This window comes from Phyllobates terribilis, unplaced genomic scaffold, assembly GCF_046119375.1.
Source record: "Phyllobates terribilis strain yellow unplaced genomic scaffold, ASM4611937v1 Scaffold_9__5_contigs__length_417890890, whole genome shotgun sequence".
In the NCBI taxonomy this organism is placed as follows: domain Eukaryota; kingdom Metazoa; phylum Chordata; class Amphibia; order Anura; family Dendrobatidae; genus Phyllobates; species Phyllobates terribilis.
In genome coordinates, this window is record NW_027362769.1 from 368,418,907 (window position 1) to 368,443,606 (window position 24,700).

The following is a 24,700-nucleotide window of genomic DNA, read 5'->3' on the forward strand; positions in this document are numbered from 1 at the left end:
AGAAATGTATAATTTATCTGTGTGTGTCTCTACTGGAGATTTGAAGGTTAAAAGAAAAGTGGGGCTCCGCCTGTGCTATGAAGGTCGAGGTCCACTTTAGGGGCACCCATCGCCCTATGATCCGATTACATACAAAGTACAGAATTGCTTATAATATTGACAAGTGTAATGATAAAACAATTTAATATTTGTACAATCATAGCACCAGTGCTGTAAAAGTTTTGTTCATCACCACGTGATGTCTTTATTATTACAGAAATAGAAACAACCAATGATATGTTTCTTCTCGTCCGGCTCATTAGAAGACAAAGAAAAAGTAGGAGAGAGAGAAGTTTGGAATGGCGGAAGATGGGCGTCAGAGGTAGGAACAAAGAGTAACAAGATCTAGGCGCCAGTATAGAGCACATCATTAAACAAATAGAATCCAAAAACCAATTTGCTTATGTCGGAGCTTGGACCGGTACGGCCTTCGAGGAGCGAGTTCAATGAAATTCTCACGGAAGCACCACCAATCTGTACTGTGAAGCACAAAAGATTTCAATATACCCATCGACTAAACAGAGGCGTACTTGAAAACATCATGCGGTTGGACGTAGGCAAGCCAATTCACAGCACTGAAACGAAGGGAGAACTTCGCCGTGGCACAGACTTTATGGCGATGACGGGAAAATATATCAATGAGATGCAGTTACCTAAAATCGAAAGCATACGAAGAGGGGAGTAGTCGACAGACGGCACCGGCTGCATCGGACGCTTAGATTTTTTTTTTTTTATATGAAATTTTTTTTTTCTTATTGTGCAACAAAATATTTTTTTTTTCAGGATACAGTAAAACAAGCACAAAAAACAATATTATTTAATAGAAAAAAAAAAATCTTGTGGTTATTATTTGTTTGTTCTATTCTCTGGATACATACGGGTGGACCGCCATCCAATGTCCCATTATGTCTCTGTGGTTTCTACATCAATAAAACCCAAATGGTTTTTTTTTTTTCCCTGTGAAAAGGGGGTAAGGGAGGAGAAATATGTATTGCTTCTTTTGGTGTGAGTGGTATGTTCTATGTTCTTCTAAAAATACTTCTTTCCAAATTCCTTTCCAGTGAAGACGTTGTGGTAAAAGATACATTCTCATGTGCCAGTCAAATTTTTCTCTTTCATGGTCAGGAAAATAAAGTCTTTGGTTGACAAGAAAAGGAGGAAAAAAAAAAGAAAAAGAAAAAAGCGCAAATGCATCTTAAACCTCTTACTTTTCAACTGGAGTTTACCATTCAGAAGAAGGAGTAATACTTTATTACGTGAAGGAAGCATTAAATTTGAGCTGACAGTCTCTCGGGAAGGTTGACCGGGTGAAGCCCCAACCTGAGGAGGACTCTCATACTGTTGTTGCCGGACCATACTGAAAATGCAAAGGAGAAGTTTCTCGAATGCGGACGGAGAAGTGACCTATGTTCCACGAGCTCTGAAGTGAGAAAGGCAGAAAGTCATCATCCAGCCACTGCTCCTTATTGTTTTCAGAAGTAAAAACCAGTGCAAAATGGTCCAACTGGTCTTCAGCGTAACAGTAGCCTTCTGGAGTTCCAAGCATGCTCCTGGAGATCTCGTTCATCTGGAGGACCACCAGCTTTACAACTTCCCGAGCTGCTGTTTTGCTCGTTATATGTAACTGGTCATACAGAAAGGAAAGAAAAATAAAATATTTTATTGGTTCGGTACTGCGCTTCTGTCCACATGAAAGTTTGCCAAAATCCTAACAGTTCTGTACAAAAGCATCCCGCCCCCCCACCTCCTTCCAGATGTCCCCTTTTATTGCATATTTGTCACAGTGATTTGGCAATATGGAAAAGTAATTGACGCTCGTCCGTGCTTGTCTCCAGGTCCTGACTATGTCTAAATGTCTCCTCTGCCAATCACTGGGCGAGGCGGGCCACTTCTGCAGCTAGTGATTGGCTGAGCGAGAATTTCACAGCGCATCAAGACAGGGCCGGAAAGAAGATATCAGCGTGGACCAGGTGAGGATCAGAAAAGGAGCTGCTGGGGACTAGGGAGACAAGTAAGGCTTCTTTTAGTTTTTTAAAACCAGTTTAAGCCATAGTTGGCGACTCTCAGTGATTTCCTGTGACACCTCAGTCGAAAGGGGGCTGGGTTGGTGTAATTCCTGCCCAAAACTGAGTGTTTTAGGGTGTTAGCGGGCGAGTCAGGGCGTAACATTTTTTTTTCCAAAGGGCTTAGATCATGGTTGCCAACATTTTTCTGGATGATTATTAGCTGGGCAACCCCTTTAAAGTCACACCATCTTTAGCAGCAAAACACAACCAAAACTGTTCCTATGATTTGCTAGGAGATGGTTATATTGCTCTTTCAGAACAGATTTAGTTCACATTAGTTGCTCCTGCTACATCTCTATTGAGTTCAAGTTAAGACCTGGTCTAGGCCAGAGTATCGCAAAGCTTAGGAAAGAGCTCACTGGGGAGGTCCTGCGCCCAATTTTGAGTAATTGAACAGGATTCTTATTTTGCAATGACTACTAGTGTAAAAATAGTTTAAGAAGCCGGGGACCAGTATAGTAATCTTCACATGATCATGCTGAGGATCGGCTGGATCACATATGGAGTGAATACTCTTTTATCCATGTGCCTCATCTGGCCTAATTCAACCCAAGATGAATGGAGACCAGTGAAGCAACCATGTGAAAAATAGTTCATGTAACCAGGGCCGTTGACTACCGTGGAACTGTATGCTGTTCGTGCGCACAGTGATGTAACATGGGTTGCTAGCACCCAGGCAATTCAGTATTTTTCATCCCCTAACACATAAATCATTAGCAATCCCTTTAACCAGTCAAATTTGAGGATAATACTGATGTAATTAAAGTTTGGAGTTTTGATCTCTATATATTTTAACAATTTTATCAAAAAGCAGAAAAAAGGTAAGTGTTCTATTGTTTGATTTTTTTTATTGCTTTTTTTGTTTCTTTATTAGATTTTTTTGTAACTATTTTATTACCCTAACACAATCCTAAACCTATCTCTAGTTAGTGTTAGAAAAAGTGTAAAAGTACAAAAGCAGCTCTTAGTAATGGATGAAGACAGGACTGACTCATATTTAGTGCACATGATTTAATACGGTCTTTATACATTACTTGCCTATTTTCTGTCATCGTGGTTGCTGCTAATGCAGAGTGCAGCAGTTGAGATGAGCGTGTCATCTCGGTCACTGCTTATTCTGCAGAGTTTTGTCATTGTGGTCGCTGCCTCTGCAGAGCGCTGCAGTCGATGACATAGCCATCTTGCCTATTTTGCTCTGTATAAGCAGCTCGGGGTAGGCACTCACTGTGCCACTTTAAGTTGCCAATCACTTGACAGTGGGGGCAGTGTGGGGAAGGGAGCCCCATGCTACGCCACTGTGTGAACAGTCAGTACATGGACTGAAAATACGGTCAGGTATGGTGCAATGCTGGATTTTTTTTTTGCCACGCTGCATTTTTCTAAAATGTAAGAGTAAGAGAACAGGCATTTAGAGCAAGGAGCAGCGACGTCATATTTTTATCCTCCCTGGTTCCGATTATGCAGCATAATAATTTTTTTATTTTGAAGAAAATGTAATTTTTATTTTTTTCTATTGTATATCTCTCCAATCTTTAAAATATCTCTACGATAAATGTATTCATCAATAAGTATGCTGGGCAAAATGAAAAGTCTTTGAGATATATAAAACCTCAACCATAAACATAAATCTGGGTGCTTTAGTCAAAAGATTATGGACAAATATAAATTTGTATTTTTTGTGAAATTTGTATAAAGTAAAATATGACAAATCACAGAACACATACAGGCCTTCTGCTACAGTACCTTAACACTCATCTCTTTAGACAGACCAGTCTCGTATTGTGGATATATCCGTAAAGTTACAGAGTGATTCTTTTTTCCTTGGCCCGATATAATTTTCGGTTCCAAAGGCTCTTGGAAGTCGTGTGTCCACTCCACAGAGTGAGTGCGGTAAATTCTCCGTGAGTTTTGACATGGCTGATCATTGTCCGGGGTAAAAGAAGTGCTTGTCCTCAAGCCCCGGACACTGCGGTGACTTGTAGGTTTGGACTCCGTCGGAGAGCTGTCTACGGATCCTGGACAGGACTTTCGAGAGGCCTTGTAAGGCTGTTTGGGAAAGTCCAGGCTGCTGGTACGGACGCAGTAAGCTTGCCGCTTTTCAGTGATGCGTAAAAGTTCAATCTGGCGGCTGGGAAGCACAAAGTCACTGTCATAAAGCTGTTGTGGGCGATCATCTTCCTGAGTCAATACTTTGGGCTCATTTGTTTGCAGAACATCGGGGGTTCCATCTCTGAAGCTACGGATGGTCCTCCTGCCACATTCCTGCCCAGAGGAGTAAACCAGGTCTAGTTCTTTCGGACTTTGGGCTCTGCTAGAGTCATAATCACTGTCGGTAGCGAGGAAGACTTCTGAAGAGCCCTCCTCATCTGATACACCATGGGAATCTAGAAGAGGGGAAGACTGGCTTGTGAACTTCACATCCAACAGTTCATTATCGGAGTAGGGAGCAGCAAGGAGATCTACAAGTGCAAATTATTAGAAATGGGTTATAATACCTTCATTGCAGTACATCTTACACAATTACAGTATATATGTGCACAATGACTTCTATTGTACAATATATAATGGTCCCATACTGCAGGACTCCTACATTTCTGGATTTTTTGGGATGTATTTGGCTGATTTGCCTCAGCGGTTGTGTGAACACAGCCTCACAACAGATACCCATGGAGCTTGATTGTGGTTACTGTCATTTTGATAGTAAGAACTTCACTGCATGCAAATATGATGAAACTGACGTCATCCACCACCTTCTAAAGTACAGAAAATTTCCTACTGACCTGTGTTGAGCTTTCGATTCATTTCAGGAGAGGGAGTCGGAGACGGAAAGTAGTCCAAGTGAGATGAAGTAGACTGAGCTTTCTCCTTGAAGAATATTTCTCCTGAACCATTGAGGAACCAAGTGAGGGGTACAGCACATGATGGTTGTTTGTACCTGGCATGTTGTAGGGCGTCCATCATCCATCGCATCTCCCTCCAGATCTCTTCCATTTGCTGTAAGGATCAAGAATGGAGAATTACTTACCAACAAGATTGAGTGAATTGAGGAAAGATCAATTAGACTTTAGTTGATGAAAATGAATGGTTTCACCCCAAACTATTGTTCAATGGGTGAAATGAAACCCCAATTAATCACACTCCAGTTCCAGCAATAATTCACCCTCCAATCAGTTTACCTTCAGTAGGCCCTTTTGTTAAAGGTGTCCATACATAGGAGGTAGCTGTTGACCGACCCCTTTCTCTCCTGACTCCCCTATACACGGGAACGCTTGACTTGGCCGAGAGAGAGTTTATTTTCTCTGAAACCAAGCACTGAAATTCCATCTGCTGGATCATCTGTTCGACGAGAGTTGGGAGACCCCCATACACATGAGATGGTCGGCCAGTCCTTCTGAAATAGTCGGATTCAGCCAACTTTCATCTAACGGCCTTTAATGTTTTGTCCAATGTGGACATTTCCGGTGCACAAACAGCAAGCGGAAGACTAAGGAACAAAACATTAAGACTGGAAAGATATTCCAGGCTGAGACATTGACCCCATCCAAACAATAATCTGCAAAACAAATGCTAGATGTTTCAGTCTTCCAAACCTAATGGGGGAAAAAAGTGCATTTTTTTTTGTAACTGAAGATATCAAATGAGAAAAAAAAGCATAAAGAATAAAAATTGCAGACTCAACTCTGCAGGAGCACGGCCTGGTTAGACCAGACGACTCCTACAATTGCCTCCCAACCAATAGCCCCATTAGCCAAAGAACAGACTGCCATGATAAATAAATGGCACGGAGACGTCTGCTCCAGGCAGAATCAGTACACACGCCTTTATACACAGCGTATCTCCCCGACTTCCTCTGTGGAACTTGGCAACGTCAGGTGTGTATTAGTGGTGAAAAGGTCTCCCAGTCTTTATCCTGTTGGCTGGTGCAGCCATACACTTATAAAGTTATCAAAGCATGTATTAAATCTCCTCCCGCATACCCGCACCGTGCCAGCAAACTTGTCTTACTCATAGGGGGATTGCTTTGCTATTCCTTTCCAGCAGGGCCACAGAAGTGCTATTTGGAAGCGTGGGCAAAAAACACCGCTGGCTTCTACTAAGTAATAATCATTAACGAAAACACAGAGGACGTTAGTAATACGACCAGTGTCCTGTGTGGCTTGTAAAATGATCATCTTAGGACTCATGGCACCTGTGGGCAGCCGAATGGTTAAAAGCTAATACAGCCTGACCCAGACACCAGAACAATATGCAATCTATAGGAATGCCAATGGCTCCGTCCAACCTCCCCATTACACACAGTGTAATGGCCGTGTTTACAGAAAGGCTTCATAAGTGGTAATGGGAGGAACTGTCAAGACTCAAGTCCAAAGCCAAGAATGAATGAGATCTCGGATTTATCAGGCAGCCCTTCCCTACAATTAAACTTTTATGTGTCCTCGTCAATAGACTTGTTGATTTAGAGCTGCCCTTGGCTAAATTCATACCTGTACTTTACATGCGTTCCTGCCAGACGAAATGAAATGTTTTCTACCGCAAGCTAAAGTAGACGATGATCCCGGGGGGGAAAAATGACCTCACATCCATTATTTGGTATTTTCATAATTAAGTGCGGTATATATTTGCTTATTCCAGAGTCTGTCTTCTCATAATGACAGATCAAGTAATAACGAGAAGGATAACAACAAAAAAATGAAAGAAAAAATATAACAAAAAAAAAAATGAAAATAACACAAAAACAAAAAATATCTAAATATAAATATCATTTGCTATGTTTTACTTATGTAGATTCAATGAATGTCAACCAAATTTTATCATCTAATGTGTATGGGGTTTCCAGAGTCTCCTCCGACTGCAGAAGTTTGGGGCAAAGAAAGGTTGGGCATGTTGGATGTCAACATGCCTGATCCTTTGTCCTCTGGGAGATAAGCTGCCACTAGATGTCTGGCAGTGGCTTACTACCCAATCCCTATTGAGAACACATGTACACTCAGCTGAACGGAGCGTGTATGGGGGTCTAGAGGAATAGTTTTCAGAGGACTGTCACTTCTGCACTTAGCATTTTCCCAAAATATATCTATCAGGACCAGTTTGAACCTGTGAAGCTTTCTGTAGAGCGGGTCTCCCTTCTTTTTTTACAAGGAGGGAAAGGTGGGATATTTCAGCAATGGCTACAGCTAAAAGTGAAGAATTATACAGCTAAAAACTACCATAGAAAATGCAAATAAAAACCGCCTGCAGTTCCCGACTAATACCGCTATACAAAGGCTGATTACTACCACACACAAATAACTGTGCCATACGAAGCTCAGATACAGCAGTGCCCGAATTACAATCCCATACAAATTCACACCTCCATACAATGGCCAAATAATGGGGCCTCACCGTGCCCAAGTTATGTAGTTACGCTGCCATGAATCATCCTTCTGCTGCTAATATACCTTAGTAAAGAAATGAGCCGAAATGATTTTTTTCTCTATTTTTTGGCTGATGGTTGTGTGAAAATATTGTGTGAATGATCGATTGAAAGAACATGTGGGATTTTGCTGGCGCTTCATAATGTGCACTGGTATTTGTATGGCATTTTCAGCCAAGCAAATCTGACTGCAGCCACTTTGTGTTTTTGATTACGTGAAATTAAACGTCAGTTCTGTGAAAACGCATTTCTTATAAGGTCCTTGTGTACAACCGTAACGGCCATGTTGGTCTGGGTAGTTTTTCCATTTTTATCGCAGAAGTGAGCCAGATTTCCATCAATAAAAGCACCAGCTAATGACAAGAGGTAAAGCCAATTAACTTTATTTTATTTAGCTATTTTAGTTGACAGTGCATTTGGTTAGGGAGCTGTGGCACAGGAGAAGGAGTTTACTGAAGATATGTGACCATGAAACAGGACAGTGAGAGATACTGCAGGTATGTGACCGTGAAACAGGACAGTGAGAGATACTGCAGGTATGTGACCATGAAACAGGACAGTGAGAGATACTGCAGGTGTGTGACCGTGAAATAGGACAGTGAGAGATACTGCAGGTATGTGACCATGAAACAGGACAGTGAGAGATACTGCAGGTGTGTGACCGTGAAACAGGACAGTGAGAGATACTGCAGGTGTGTGACCATGAAACAGGACAGTGAGAGATACTGCAGGTGTGTGACCGTGAAATAGGACAGTGAGAGATACTGCAGCTATGTGACCGTGAAACAGGACAGTGAGAGATACTGCAGGTATGTGACCATGAAACAGGACAGTGAGAGATACTGCAGGTATGTGACCATGAAACAGGACAGTGAGAGATACTGCAGGTATGTGACCGTGAAACAGGACAGTGAGAGATACTGCAGGTATGTGACCGTGAAACAGGACAGTGAGAGATACTGCAGGTATGTGACCGTGAAACAGGACAGTGAGAGATACTGCAGGTATGTGACCGTGAAACAGGACAGTGAGAGATACTGCAGGTATGTGACCGTGAAATAGGACAGTGAGAGATACTGCAGGTGTGTGACCGTGAAATAGGACAGTGAGAGATACTGCAGGTGTGTGACCATGAAATAGGACAGTGAGAGATACTGCAGGTATGTGACCGTGAAACAGGACAGTGAGAGATACTGCAGGTATGTGACCATGAAATAGGACAGTGAGAGATACTGCAGGTATGTGACCATGAAATAGGACAGTGAGAGATACTGCAGGTATGTGACCGTGAAATAGGACAGTGAGAGATACTGCAGGTATGTGACCGTGAAATAGGACAGTGAGAGATACTGCAGGTATGTGACCGTGAAATAGGACAGTGAGAGATACTGCCGGTATGTGACCATGAAATAGGACAGTGAGAGATACTGCAGGTGTGTGACCGTGAAATAGGACAGTGAGAGATACTGCAGGTATGTGACCATGAAATAGGACAGTGAGAGATACTGCAGGTGTGTGACCGTGAAATAGGACAGTGAGAGATACTGCAGGTGTGTGACCATGAAATAGGACAGTGAGAGATACTGCAGGTATGTGACCAAGAAACAGGACAGTGAGAGATACTGAAGATATGTGACCATGAAATAGGACAGTGAGAGATACTGCAGGTATGTGACCATGAAATAGGACAGTGAGAGATACTGCAGGTATGTGACCAAGAAACAGGACAGTGAGAGATACTGAAGATATGTGACCATGAAATAGGACAGTGAGAGATACTGCAGGTATGTGACCGTGAAATAGGACAGTGAGAGATACTGCAGGTGTGTGACCGTGAAATAGGACAGTGAGAGATACTGCAGGTGTGTGACCATGAAATAGGACAGTGAGAGATACTGCAGGTATGTGACCAAGAAACAGGACAGTGAGAGATACTGAAGATATGTGACCATGAAATAGGACAGTGAGAGATACTGCAGGTATGTGACCATGAAACAGGACAGTGAGAGATACTGCAGGTATGTGACCATGAAATAGGACAGTGAGAGATACTGCAGGTGTGTGACCGTGAAATAGGACAGTGAGAGACACTGCAGGTATGTGACCAAGAAATAGGACAGTGAGAGATACTGCAGGTATGTGACCGTGAAATAGGACAGTGAGAGATACTGCAGGTATGTGACCATGAAATAGGACAGTGAGAGAAACTGCAGGTGTGTGACCGTGAAATAGGACAGTGAGAGATACTGCAGGTATGTGACCGTGAAATAGGACAGTGAGAGATACTGCCGGTATGTGACCATGAAATAGGACAGTGAGAGATACTGCAGGTATGTGACCAAGAAATAGGACAGTGAGAGATACTGCCGGTATGTGACCGTGAAATAGGACAGTGAGAGATACTGCCGGTATGTGACCAAGAAATAGGACAGTGAGAGATACTGCAGGTGTGTGACCGTGAAATAGGACAGTGAGAGATACTGCAGGTATGTGACCGTGAAATAGGACAGTGAGAGATACTGCAGGTATGTGACCGTGAAATAGGACAGTGAGAGATACTGCCGGTATGTGACCATGAAATAGGACAGTGAGAGATACTGCAGGTGTGTGACCGTGAAATAGGACAGTGAGAGATACTGCAGGTGTGTGACCGTGAAATAGGACAGTGAGAGATACTGCAGGTGTGTGACCGTGAAATAGGACAGTGAGAGACACTGCAGGTATGTGACCAAGAAATAGGACAGTGAGAGATACTGCAGGTATGTGACCGTGAAATAGGACAGTGAGAGATACTGCAGGTATGTGACCGTGAAATAGGACAGTGAGAGATACTGCAGGTATGTGACCGTGAAATAGGACAGTGAGAGATACTGCAGGTGTGTGACCGTGAAATAGGACAGTTAGAGATACTGCAGGTATGTGACCGTGAAATAGGACAGTGAGAGATACTGCAGGTGTGTGACCGTGAAATAGGACAGTGAGAGATACTGCAGGTATGTGACCATGAAATAGGACAGTGAGAGTTACTGCAGGTGTGTGACCATGAAATAGGACAGTGAGAGATACTGCAGGTATGTGACCATGAAATAGGACAGTGAGAGATACTGCAGGTATGTGACCATGAAATAGGACAGTTAGAGATACTGCAGGTGTGTGACCATGAAATAGGACAGTGAGAGATACTGCAGGTATGTGACCGTGAAATAGGACAGTGAGAGATACTGCAGGTATGTGACCATGAAATAGGACAGTGAGAGATACTGCAGGTATGTGACCATGAAATAGGACAGTGAGAGATACTGCAGGTATGTGACCATGAAATAGGACAGTGAGAGATACTGCAGGTATGTGACCATGAAATAGGACAGTGAGAGATACTGCAGGTATGTGACCATGAAATAGGACAGTGAGAGATACTGCAGGTATGTGACCGTGAAATAGGTCAGTGAGAGATACTGCAGGTGTGTGACCGTGAAATAGGACAGTGAGAGATACTGCAGGTATGTGACCATGAAATAGGACAGTGAGAGATACTGCAGGTATGTGACCATGAAATAGGACAGTGAGAGATACTGCAGGTATGTGACCGTGAAATAGGACAGTGAGAGATACTGCAGGTATGTGACCATGAAATAGGACAGTGAGAGATACTGCAGGTATGTGACCATGAAATAGGACAGTGAGAGATACTGCAGGTATGTGACCATGAAATAGGACAGTGAGAGATACTGCAGGTATGTGACCGTGAAATAGGTCAGTGAGAGATACTGCAGGTGTGTGACCGTGAAATAGGACAGTGAGAGATACTGCAGGTGTGTGACCGTGAAATAGGACAGTGAGAGATACTGCAGGTATGTGACCGTGAAATAGGACAGTGAGAGATACTGCAGGTATGTGACCGTGAAATAGGACAGTGAGAGATACTGCCGGTATGTGACCATGAAATAGGACAGTGAGAGATACTGCAGGTGTGTGACCGTGAAATAGGACAGTGAGAGATACTGCAGGTGTGTGACCGTGAAATAGGACAGTGAGAGATACTGCAGGTGTGTGACCGTGAAATAGGACAGTGAGAGACACTGCAGGTATGTGACCAAGAAATAGGACAGTGAGAGATACTGCAGGTATGTGACCGTGAAATAGGACAGTGAGAGATACTGCAGGTATGTGACCGTGAAATAGGACAGTGAGAGATACTGCAGGTATGTGACCGTGAAATAGGACAGTGAGAGATACTGCAGGTGTGTGACCGTGAAATAGGACAGTTAGAGATACTGCAGGTATGTGACCGTGAAATAGGACAGTGAGAGATACTGCAGGTGTGTGACCGTGAAATAGGACAGTGAGAGATACTGCAGGTATGTGACCATGAAATAGGACAGTGAGAGTTACTGCAGGTGTGTGACCATGAAATAGGACAGTGAGAGATACTGCAGGTATGTGACCATGAAATAGGACAGTGAGAGATACTGCAGGTATGTGACCATGAAATAGGACAGTTAGAGATACTGCAGGTGTGTGACCATGAAATAGGACAGTGAGAGATACTGCAGGTATGTGACCATGAAATAGGACAGTGAGAGATACTGCAGGTATGTGACCATGAAATAGGACAGTGAGAGATACTGCAGGTATGTGACCATGAAATAGGACAGTGAGAGATACTGCAGGTATGTGACCATGAAATAGGACAGTGAGAGATACTGCAGGTATGTGACCATGAAATAGGACAGTGAGAGATACTGCAGGTATGTGACCATGAAATAGGACAGTGAGAGATACTGCAGGTATGTGACCGTGAAATAGGTCAGTGAGAGATACTGCAGGTGTGTGACCGTGAAATAGGACAGTGAGAGATACTGCAGGTATGTGACCATGAAATAGGACAGTGAGAGATACTGCAGGTATGTGACCATGAAATAGGACAGTGAGAGATACTGCAGGTATGTGACCATGAAATAGGACAGTGAGAGATACTGCAGGTATGTGACCATGAAATAGGACAGTGAGAGATACTGCAGGTGTGTGACCATGAAATAGGACAGTGAGAGATACTGCAGGTGTGTGACCATGAAACAGGACAGTGAGAGACACTGCAGGTGTGTGACCATGAAACAGGACAGTGAGAGATACTGCAGGTATGTGTCCATGAAACAGGACAGTGAGAGATACTGCAGGTGTGTGACCATGAAATAGGACAGTGAGAGATACTGCAGGTATGTGACCATGAAACAGGACAGTGAGAGATACTGCAGGTATGTGACCAAGAAACAGGACAGTGAGAGATACTGAAGATATGTGACCATGAAATAGGACAGTGAGAGATACTGCAGGTATGTGACCATGAAACAGGACAGTGAGAGATACTGCAGGTATGTGTCCATGAAATAGGACAGTGAGAGATACTGCAGGTGTGTGACCATGAAATAGGACAGTGAGAGATACTGCAGGTATGTGACCATGAAACAGGACAGTGAGAGATACTGCAGGTATGTGACCAAGAAACAGGACAGTGAGAGATACTGAAGATATGTGACCATGAAATAGGACAGTGAGAGATACTGCAGGTATGTGACCATGAAATAGGACAGTGAGAGATATTGCAGGTGTGTGACCATGGCAGTGGTGGAGAGATACTGAAGCAGGTATGTGACCATGGCACTGAAGGAGAGATACTGCAGCAGGTATGTGACAGTGACACTGGAGGAGAGATACTGAAGCAGGTATGTGACCGTGACACTGGAGGAGAGATACTGCAGCAGGTATGTGACTATGACACTGGAGGAGAGATACTGCAGCAGGTATGTGACTATGACACTAGAGAGATACTGCAGCAGGTATGTGACTATGACACTAGAGAGATACTGCAGCAGGTATGTGACTATGACACTGGAGGAGGGATACTGCAGCAGGTATGTGACTATGACACTGGAGGAGAGATACTGCAGCAGGTATGTGACTGTAGCACTGGAGGAGAGATACTGCAGCAGGTATGTGACCGTGACACTAGAGGAGAGATACTGCAGCAGGTATGTGACCGTGACACTAGAGAAGAGATACTTCCGCAGGTATGTGACTGTAGCACTGGAGGAGAGATACTGCAGCAGGTATGTGACTGTGACACTAGAGGAGAGATACAGCAGCAGGTATGTGACTGTAGCACTGGAGGAGAGATACAGCAGCAGGTATGTGACCATGAAACAGGACAGTGAGATACTGCAGGTATGTGACCGTGAAACAGGACAGTGAGAGATACTGCAGGTATGTGACCGTGAAACAGGACAGGGAGAGATACTGCAGGCATGTGACCATGAAACATCACAGTGAGAGATATTGCAGGTATGTGACCGTGAAACAGGACAGTGAGAGATACTGCAGGCATGTGACCATGGCAGTGGTGGAGAGATACTGAAGCAGGTATGTGACCGTGGCACTGGAGGAGAGATACTGCAGCAGGTATGTGACTGTAGCACTGGAGGAGAGATACTGCAGCAGGTATGTGACTGTGACACTAGAGGAGAGATACTGCAGCAGGTATGTGACTGTGACACTAGAGGAGAGATACAGAAGCAGGTATGTGACTGTAGCACTGGAAGAGAGATACAGCAGGTATGTGACCGTGGCACTGGAGGAGAGATACGGCAGCAGGTATGTGACCGTGGCACTGGAGGAGAGATACAGCAACAGGTATGTGACCGTGGCACTGGAGGAGAGATACTGCAGCAGGTATGTGACTGTGGCACTGGAGGAGAGATACTGCAGCAGGTATGTGACTATGACACTAGAGGAGAGATACTGCAGCAGGTATGTGACTGTGACACTGGAGGAGAGATACTGCAGCAGGTATTTGACTAGGACACTAGAGGGATACTGCAGCAGGTATGTGACTGTGACACTGGAGGAGAGATACTGCAGCAGGTATTTGACTATGACACTAGAGGAGAGATACTGCAGCAGGTATGTGACTGTGACACTGGAGGAGAGATACTGCAGCAGGTATTTGACTATGACACTAGAGGAGAGATACTGCAGCAGGTATGTGACTGTGACACTGGAGGAGAGATACTGCAGCAGGTATGTGACTGTGACACTAGAGGACAGATACTGCAGCAGGTATGTGACTGTGACACTAGAGGACAGATACTGCAGCAGGTATGTGACTGTGACACTAGAGGAGAGATACTGCAGCAGGTATGTGACTGACACTAGAGGAGAGATACTGCAGCAGGTATGTGACTATGACACTAGAGGAGAGATACTGCAGCAGGTATGTGACTGTGACACTAGAGGAGAGATACTGCAGCAGGTATGTGACTGACACTAGAGGAGAGATACTGCAGCAGGTATGTGACTATGACACTAGAGGAGAGATACTGCAGCAGGTATGTGACTGTGACACTAGAGGAGAGATACTGCAGCAGGTATGTGACTGACACTAGAGGAGAGATACTGCAGCAGGTATGTGACTATGACACTAGAGGAGAGATACTGCAGCAGGTATGTGACTGTGACACTAGAGGAGAGATACTGCAGCAGGTATGTGACTGTGACACTGGAGGAGAGATACTGCAGCAGGTATGTGACTATGACACTGGAGGAGAGATACTGCAGGTATGTGACCGTGGTACTGGAGGAGAGATACTGCAGGTATGTGACCGTGGTACTGGAGGAGAGATACTGCAGGTATGTGACCGTGGCACAAGAGGACAGATACTGTAGCAGGTATGTTATTGTGGTACTGAAAAGGGAGAGATACTGCAGATATCTAATCCATGGCACTGGATAAGCAGTGTGAATTTAGGTCGATGGTCTATGATATTGGACAAGGAGTGATACTGCCGGCACACTATGTGACCTGTGGCCTTGAACAAGGAGAGTCACTGCAGTTATGTGGCCCTAGACAAGGAGTTTTCCATTTTTCATGGTTGGTGTTCGTTACCTGGATAAAGTCCTGAACTTGCTGATGTCGCTGCTTTGCAGTTGTAAGCTCGGTGTCGGAGAAGGCTTCCCTGAGACTCTGCTGTGACAGGAGAGACTCCAATTCCAACAGGGCTGATAACTGACAATACTGACTGATGAAATCCCGATCATAAGTGAAAAAGTGAACTGCAAAAATAAAAGGAAAAGTGTGCCCAGTTCATTACAATATACTATTAATGGAGGCGGAAAAGCAGAGCCGCCCTGGGATGTTTTCCACATGTTCGTTATTGTGATCGCTGCCACAATTTTTTTTCCATTTTTTATTTAGAAATAATTTTCTTTCTTTTAGCAAGTAAAACTGTACTCCGAGTCGGCAATCGTGTTTGTTTGTTTTTTAATTAAGTGCGACGTGTTGTGGAGCCCCCTGATGGGAAATGTGGGTTTCTTGAATGTTTTTGTTTCTATCCCACGTTTCCTGGGAAGACACCAGTGACTGGCACATTCCCAGCTAATAATGCAGTACAGCTCTTATCCCAGCGTGATCGCAAGTACCTGATACAAAGAGCTCACGTCACAATTACTAGAATGAAACGCACAGAAAATGAAAAAATAAACAAATCATAAACTGGTAATAATAAGGTCACTATGTAATACTGCCACTATGCTATCTCTGTTATTAGTTCAGTGTGCGACATGCGCTGTAGATGTTGCATGTGGTCGGGGAGACAGTGATGACCACTGTGCTCCGACCATTGACCATTATGCGCAAAATCGGTCGCGTCTTTATTCTCATCATTGAAAATGAGTATATATGAATTGGCCATATTTATATTATATATGTGATTGGTTAATTTGTGCTATTGGTGATTTGCAGGTTAAATATGTGGGTTATGCATTGATACTGTTATGGCTTGACGAAGACCCATCTTTTGGGGTTGAAACGTTGTCGTCTCGTCTTTCTTTAATAACAGGAACCTTTTGTACTGTAGATACTGTCGTCTTCTTCTGGCCAAACCACTGATAGTCAACTTGGACAAACACTGGCTCGGTGATGGTAGACAGACAGGGTATAAATGGGACGGACAGTGAGGTTAGGACTCTTACCCAGCTCAAATATTTGCAGGGGCAGTGTGAGGAATCCTGAGTAAGGGGTATATGGATTGTTCTGGCCCGGGGCTGTGCAGACATCATCAGACGGAGGAAGCAACAACAGCAGAGACACCTGACCCCCGAACTCCAGCACTTCTTGACTGTATAGCCGAAAATCTTTAGCCTGTGAACAGAGAACGATGAGCAATGAGTTGTGTCCTGACTATAACACTTCTCCAGGAGAAATTTACTGACATTAGTGTGCCACGTTATATTGGTGGCACCAAGAAGGGTGAGGTCACTTGCCCTCTCCTTTATCACACTGTTATCGGCTTTGCAGAGGACGGCTACCTCTTGCACGGGAATGTTGACTTGACTCATTAGATCTTTCACAGCCGTCCGAAGTTCCTGCAGCAATAGATTTTGGCTGCTTTCTGAGTCCTGCTCGTTGTTCATCGGTTCGTCCACGTTGGCCAAAGTCTGGAGCCATTCCCATTCTTCCCTGTGTAGGATACAAAAATCAGATTTACACCTTACAGCCAAAAACACAGTCACAACAAAACTACGGAAATCCTATGAAAGTCAAAGTGAAAGTGTGTTCTCGAAATGTAGCATCAAAACGACAGTCAGTGTGACAGACCCCCTTTTAGTTTCCATGTGTGAAAAAAGCCTTAAAGTGCATCTGTCAGCAGGATTGTACTCAGTAAACTACATACACTGTTAGGTGGGTGACATTACACTGATTAAAATGATACCTTGGTTGATGAAATCCGTTCTGTGGTTCTTGTTTAATCTTTACTTTCAGTTTGGAGATAATGATATGCTCGTACTCTGGGGTGGGACTGTGGGGGGCGCTCTATCTGGTGCTCTGCTTACATATTCAGCTGTATGCTCTTATGTCAGATCACTGATCCTTCACTGACCTGCTTCCTATTTTACATAATGCATCTAGTAGTGTGGGGGTAAAATAGGAGGCAGGTCAGTGAGCTGTCATAAGAGCAGACAGATGAATATGTAAGCAGAGCACCAGATAGAGTGCCCCCCACAGGCCGCCACAGAGCACGAGCATACCATTATCTCCAAACTGAAAGTAAAGATTACACAAGAACCACAGGACGGATTTTATCAACCAAGGTATCATTTTACTCAGTGTAATGGCACCCACTTGAAAGTATATGTACGGTAGTTTACTGAGCACAATCCTGCTGACAGGTGCACCTTAAAGCCAATAATCAACTAGTTCCCAAACATTGATTACTAAGCCAAACGTTAATTCTTTGGCTTCTTGGATCGTTCATGTGTGCCATGAAATCAGTGATGTTTGCAGCACACGTGTAAATGGGGCATGTGCTGCTGACAACATGCATGATGTATGGGTTACAGGGCGAATATTATTAACAATAATTTTGACCTCATTTTGTGTCAGCCCTTGTGGAAGGGACAAAGTCACTCGGTGCTCATTTATGGTTAGAGAACATATCCATGCACGCAGGCCATTGCTCAGCTGTACAGTGATTATCTGGTCTCTTGTTTATAAACATCATTATTTAGTACCCCATTAGTGATTTATGATTAGTAGGCGGGGGTCTCCTTTTTCAGGATATTCATTATTTAGTGGAAAGTAAAGTTACAAAGAACGTCTCTGACAGTGGAGGACCCTACAGCCTCTTGATTCCACTAAGCATCATGTAATGCTCCATTTACCCTGTGGAGGCGCTGCAGGGAAACTGACTGAGCAATTGCTTCCAGGCTTCCTTACTGATTATAGGTGATCACAGGGAATTCCCAGCAATTAGTTTATTGCCAGGAGCCCTCTGGCAGAAATTGGCTAATGTTGGTGCATTTTAGTGCAAATTGTCACATCTACTTTTAGACCTAAATTAAGGGGGAGACCTCAAGGGCGGGTCTTAGTTGGAAGTGGCGGGATGGCTTAAGAGGTGCCAAAATTTGGGAACAAAAGAAATTGTTTATTTAGCTCTTGATCCGGCTCATTAGACTGTAGAAGTATACATATACATCGCAATATGAGAACAGCTCCGATACTGATGGAACCTAATGCTGAAGACTTCCAGAAACAATATGGACCCGTTATCCAATATCAACACCTTCACTAGCTTGACCTTGTACTGAACCATTCTGGATTTTCTCCTCCAAGACTGTCTTTACCGTTACTAGGAATTGGTAGTTTGTTGCTTGTTAGGCTCAGTTCAGACTCCAGCCAATGGAGGCCGCGTATAGTAAATGTGTCTGCCTCTCCTGCTGTTCATAACCATGTGCCGAAATATGTGCTCAGACGCTGCAGAATGAATGGCGCCTCAGGAGCTGTTAAGGGGCTTCGGGGATTGACTGGGTTAAATCCCCAGATACAGACAGATCAGAAAAAATGTGCAGCCTCAGTTCTCATGGCTTAACCCTGTGCACAAGGATTAGTGACCATCGGGAAAAGCAGCGACAGGTGATACTACAGGCAGATATTTCAATTCTGTCCATCCAGGCAACTGATGATGGTGGGATTAAAATCCTGAAACATGAGTTCATTTCAAATGTGCAACGTGTGCACGTGTGTGTGCTCCCTGCACTGGCGGATGGGGGAAGGTGAAAGCTAGCCGAGGACCTAAATAGAGCACAGTGGCCGGGTACGTGCCTCAGTGAAATGACTTTGGCATGGTGAAGGTAAACTGAGCATGCTGCGCAGCGTAGTGTAAGGTGTCTCCATCCATTCCCAGTCTAGGGTGATGCCCCTCTATACATCTTGCAAAATTCTTAAGCCAAATGATACTACGACTCTCTGGGAAAACGATGCTAACAAAATATCCTACATCAAATGGGAGTAATGTGTACGCAAAAATAATCCACTCTTATAGGGTACTGGAAAAAGGACCATGACAAGGAGTAGGCACTGTATGTATGAAGGCATAAATGCCTTAGAAGAGAGTGTGCTGCTTGTCCTACAACCTCTTACATTACATGGGAGCATTCCCTAATCTACCTGTTGTGAAATCTGCAGTATCCTCCATCACACTAGAGTGTGATTATTAGGGTCGAACTGGTCCATCAAGGTCTTGAAAATATCATGGTTGGCCCAGGTTTGGACACAACAATAGGCTTCAAAAGACCAACAGAAGACAACCCTATTGTCTAGTTATATTTTGTATGAGATGATTCACAAATATATATTACTGATAACATGTCAAATGATGATGTGCCCTTCAGTGAGACCACAGGTCGATTTACACTGGACGATTATCATTTTCCAATAATTGGGTGGTGTAAAACAGACTGCCCTTCATACGATGAAAGAGCAAAACGTTGATTCGTCGAATTAAATTATTTTCAAGCTTGCTTAAAAATAATCGTTCTCGGCAAGAAACAGGATGCGTGCTGCCGATAAAAATGACAGTATACTAATCGTTCTGCACTTATCGTAAGCATGTGTGTGTATGTAGCAGAGCTGTGGTGTTATGTGTATGTGGGAGAGCTGTGGTGTGTATGTAGCAGAGCTGTGGTGTGTGTGTGTGTGTGTAGGAGAGCTGTGGTGTGTGTGTGTAGGAGAGCTGTGGTGTCTGTATGTGGGAGAGCTCTGGGGTGTGTATGTAGCAGAGCTGTGGTGTGTGTATGTAGCAGAGCTGTGGTGTGTGTGTGTGTGTAGGAGAGCTGTGGTGTGTGTGAGTAGGAGAGCTGTGGTGTGTGTGTGTAGGAGAGCTGTGGTGTGTGTATGTGGGAGAGCTCTGGGGTGTGTATGTAGCAGAGCTGTGGTGTGTGTATGTAGCAGAGCTGTGGTGTGTGTGTGTGTGTGTGTGTGTAGGAGAGCTGTGGTGTGTATGTGTGTGTGTGTGTAGGAGAGCTGTGGTGTGTGTGAGTAGGAGAGCTGTGGTGTGCGTGTCTAGGAGAGCTGTGGTGTGTGTGTGTGTAGGAGAGCTGTGGTGTGTGTGTGTGTAGGAGAGCTGTGGTGTGTGTGAGTAGGAGAGCTGTGGTGTGTGTGTGTGTGTGTGTGTAGGAGAGCTGTGGTGTGTGTGTGTAGGAGAGCTGTGGTGTGTGTGAGTAGGAGAGCTGTGGTGTGTGTGTGTAGGAGAGCTGTGGTGTGTGTATGTGGGAGAGCTCTGGGGTGTGTATGTAGCAGAGCTGTGGTGTGTGTGTGTGTAGGAGAGCTGTGGTGTGTGTGAGTAGGAGAGCTGTGGTGTGTGTGTCTAGGAGAGCTGTGGTGTGTGTGTGTAGGAGAGCTGTGGTGTGTGTGTGTGTAGGAGATCTGTGGTGTGTGTATGTGGGAGAGCTCTGGGGTGTGTATGTAGCAGAGCTGTGGTGGGTGTGTATGTAGGAGAGCTTTATGTGTATATATATATATATATATATATATATATATATACATATAAACACAATAGAGCTGTGTGTGCATGTACTGTGCATGCAGCAGTGCTACATATATATATATATATATACAGGAGAGCTGGTTGTGCCTATGCTATGTATGCAGCAGTGTTGTATATATGTGCACGATGCAGAGTGTACATAATGTGCGTGCTGTAAAGTTATGTTTGTATAATACACATGCTGTAGAGAAACACTAACAATAGATCTTTTAACTCCCCATTCTAGCCTAGTGCATGGAAATGAGTAGTATTGTCCCCTTACACTGCTCTCCATCTTGTCTATCAGATCTAACACTGGAGATACCAAGAGTGCTGAGGTAACAAGAGGCTACTTACACTACTGTCCATCCGGTCTATCTGATCAAAAACTAGAGATACCAGGGTGCTGAAGTAAGAAGAGGTCACTCACACTACTGCCCATCCTGTGAGTATACTGGAGATACCAGGGGAGCTGAGGTAAGAAGAGGCTGCTCACACTGCTGTCTACCCTGTCCACCTGACCTAATATTGGAGATACCAGGGGTGCTGAGGTGAGAAGACGCTGCTCACACTGCTGTCCACCCTGTCTACCTGACGTAATACTGGAGATACCAAGGGTGTTGAGGTAAGAAGAGGCTGCTCACACTGCTGTCCATCATGCCATCATGTGTATCTGATCTAATACTGGAGATTCCAGGGGTACTGAGGTAAGAAGAGGCTGCTCACACTGCAGTCCATCATGTGTATCTGATCTAATACTGGAGATTCCAGGGGTACTGAGGTAAGAAGAGGCTGCTCACACTGCAGTCCATCATGAGTATCTGATCTAATACTGGAGATTCCAGGGGTACTGAGGTAAGAAGAGGCTGCTCACACTGCTGTCCATCATGCCATCATGTGTATCTGATCTAATACTGGAGATTCCAGGGGTACTGAGGTAAGAAGAGGCTGCTCACACTGCAGTCCATCATTTGTATCTGATTTAATACTGGAGATTCCAGGGTTACTGAGGTAAGAAGAGGCTGCTCACACTGCAGTCCATCATGTGTATCTGATCTAATACTGGAGATTCCAGGGGTACTGAGGTAAGAAGAGGCTGCTCACACTGCTGTCCATCATGCCATCATGTGTATCTGATCTAATAATGGAGATTCCAGGGGTACTGAGGTAAGAAGAGGCTGCTCACACTGCTGTCCATCATGCCATCATGTGTATCTGATCTAATAATGGAGATTCCAGGGGTACTGAGGTAAGAAGAGGCTGCTCACACTGCAGTCCATCATTTGTATCTGATTTAATACTGGAGATTCCAGGGTTACTGAGGTAAGAAGAGGCTGCTCACACTGCAGTCCATCATGTGTATCTGATCTAATACTGGAGATTCCAGGGGTACTGAGGTAAGAAGAGGCTGCTCACACTGCTGTCCATCATGCCATCATGTGTATCTGATCTAATAATGGAGATTCCAGGGGTACTGAGGTAAGAAGAGGCTGCTCACACTGCTGTCCATCATGCCATCATGTGTATCTGATCTAATAATGGAGATTCCAGGGGTACTGAGGTAAGAAGAGGCTGCTCACACTGCTGTCCATCATGCCATCATGTGTATCTGATCTAATAATGGAGATTCCAGGGGTACTGAGGTAAGAAGAGGCTGCTCACACTGCTGTCCATCATGCCATCATGTGTATCTGATCTAATAATGGAGATTCCAGGGGCACTGAGGTAAGAAGGGCCTCCTCACACTGCAGTCAACCCTGTCTATCTGCTCTAATAATATCAGTATGAAAGCCCCCCACATAGTATGATCGGGCCCAAACTCTCCCAGACACAGGTATTTAGGAATATATTCATAAATATTTTTTTTTCTATTCCTAGAGAACTCTGGACAGAAGTATGAACAGTGCCTATATAGTGCTGCTATGTATATTATATATTACATTTCTTGTAATTTGGCCTATATTGATAATATATTTAATAAAGAAAAAGTCTGTACGGATTGACTTCTGCCCTAGTGCTGTTACAATTTATGTAATAGCAGATGTTTGCAGAAAGGTTCTTGTACTCATCCGTGCTAAGCCCTAACTAGAGCCTGTTTGTTCAGCCAGCAAATGATCCTTTTACACTCACACCATTTCCTGTACTTCCACGCTCCTATTTAAAACCATGTTCCTTCACTCTCTACGGGACAACACGAGCCTCTGTTCAGAGTGACCTGAATGTGTCTCCCGCGCATAGAGAACATCCCTGACAACAATGCTGCCATCAGGTAACATCAAGAATAGGGGCGTCATATTCAGAATTAGCCATCGGGTCGTCGGCATCTAGAAATCTGAGTATTGACAGTATAAGCAATAATCAATATGCTACTTACCATAGATATCCCTAAATACCCCTAGTAATGGGGAAGCAGAACGGAGCATGTGCAGGAGACCCAGGGGTGTCAATCAAAGAAGAAGGGGGCATATGAAGAGCAATGACTATCCTGGCCTAGTGGCTTCAAGGTATGCTACTTACATACAGCATGTGCTGACACATACAATTTCCTTACTATCAGACTGACAATTGTCTGTCTGTAATAAGGGCATGTTCGGAGAGCTGTTCAAAAGTGCAAAAGCACCATGCAATCAGTTTTCTCATAAAAAAAAAAATTGATTTAAATATTTAACACCGTCTTCCTGCATTGACCACTAGAGGGAGCTCATCGCATACTGTTTTATTATTGAGTTTATTGCATCAACAGTTTACAATTAGCTTCTGAGCTCCCCCTAGTGGTGACTACAGGCAGACAGGATTTTACTCATGTCCATGCAGGGAATTTGGAGTTCAGTTTCTGAAAAGAAACAGGACTGTGACTGCTATAAAGATAGATTATAAAATTAGCAGAAAAAAATAAATGTGTTAAAAGTGGACATTCACTGTAAATCTGGAATGAAAATATTCTTGCATGAAGAGGACCTATCACAGAACACCAGTTTTGATGTTTCGGGCCCCTAGTTTTGTTATCCATGTTGGTATAGCCTTCAACTCTTTTCTATTGTCTTCTTGAAGACCACGCCTAGTTGGCTAATAATAATATTTTTTTTTTTACCAGAAAGAAGAGACCATATCTCAGGAATGGAGAAACACAGGAATAAATAATAATGCCAGACTCAGGAGTATAGCATTTATATCAGGTAAAAAAATACATATTTATAACAAGTATCAGGTTCACTTAATATGCCCAAAAATAGAGAGGGCAATTCATTTACTCATTAAAAATCGGATGATGTTGCCTTACAATCATGTAATGCGGTCTACTTGCAGTTACCACAAGAGGGAGCTCACTGCATACAGATTTATTATTGAGTTCTATGAATAAACAGTTTGCAATAAGCTCTTGCGCTCCCCCTAGTGGTGACTGTAGGCAGTCGGATTTTTCTTTATTTTACTTTCTCTCTATGCAGGGAATATGGAGCTCTGTTTGTGAAAAATGAACTTAACGAGTAGGTAATTTTAGTGATTTTAGAAACAAAAATGGGTATATTCACTAAAAATATTTCTAAAGGAATCATGATCATTAGAGGACGATCCAACGTAAGCAAAGGCCTGAGCTTGTATTGTATTTGAGCTGCCTATGTCACTCGTGGAGCTGAATGCAGGAGACAGCTGAATGCACCATGAAATGTATCCCAGTGTGGAGAAAGCCATCACTAGCAAGAACCTGAGCTTTCCAGGACCCGGCTAAGCTGCTCCGATCATATGGAGCTTTAAATAGAAGCACACTGGTGAGTCAACGGGGATCAGTCAGTGCCCAGAACGGAGCTCACTATAGGAAGTGTCCTGCT

The 24,700-nt window shown here is 43.9% G+C and overlaps 1 protein-coding gene and 1 long non-coding RNA gene across 12 annotated transcripts in view; one reads left to right on the forward strand and one right to left on the reverse strand.

Annotated features, from left to right (window-relative positions):
- Positions 1–213: 213 nt before the first annotated feature.
- Positions 214–24,700, reverse strand: part of LOC141162277 (ankyrin repeat and fibronectin type-III domain-containing protein 1-like) — a 305,183-nt gene continuing 280,696 nt past the window's right edge. For 9 of the 10 annotated variants that reach the window (XM_073648215.1, XM_073648218.1, XM_073648214.1 and 6 more), the window contains 6 exons: positions 16,879–17,029; positions 16,543–16,711; positions 15,458–15,624; positions 4,886–5,099; positions 3,849–4,564; positions 214–1,663 (listed from right to left, as the gene is read on the reverse strand). In XM_073648215.1, the coding sequence (XP_073504316.1) occupies positions 1,373–1,663; positions 3,849–4,564; positions 4,886–5,099; positions 15,458–15,624; positions 16,543–16,711; positions 16,879–17,029 (1,708 nt within the window). In that variant the 3' untranslated portion in view covers positions 214–1,372. The remainder of the gene's footprint in view (positions 1,664–3,848; positions 4,565–4,885; positions 5,100–15,457; positions 15,625–16,542; positions 16,712–16,878; positions 17,030–24,700) is intronic. The other variant, XM_073648216.1, reaches the window with a different exon arrangement.
- The window catches only part of LOC141162278 (uncharacterized), an 81,814-nt gene continuing 80,137 nt past the window's right edge, over positions 23,024–24,700 (forward strand). For both annotated transcript variants that reach the window (XR_012250754.1, XR_012250753.1), the window contains exons 1-3: positions 23,024–23,142; positions 23,253–23,377; positions 23,968–24,049. This is a non-coding gene — a long non-coding RNA (uncharacterized lncRNA). The remainder of the gene's footprint in view (positions 23,143–23,252; positions 23,378–23,967; positions 24,050–24,700) is intronic.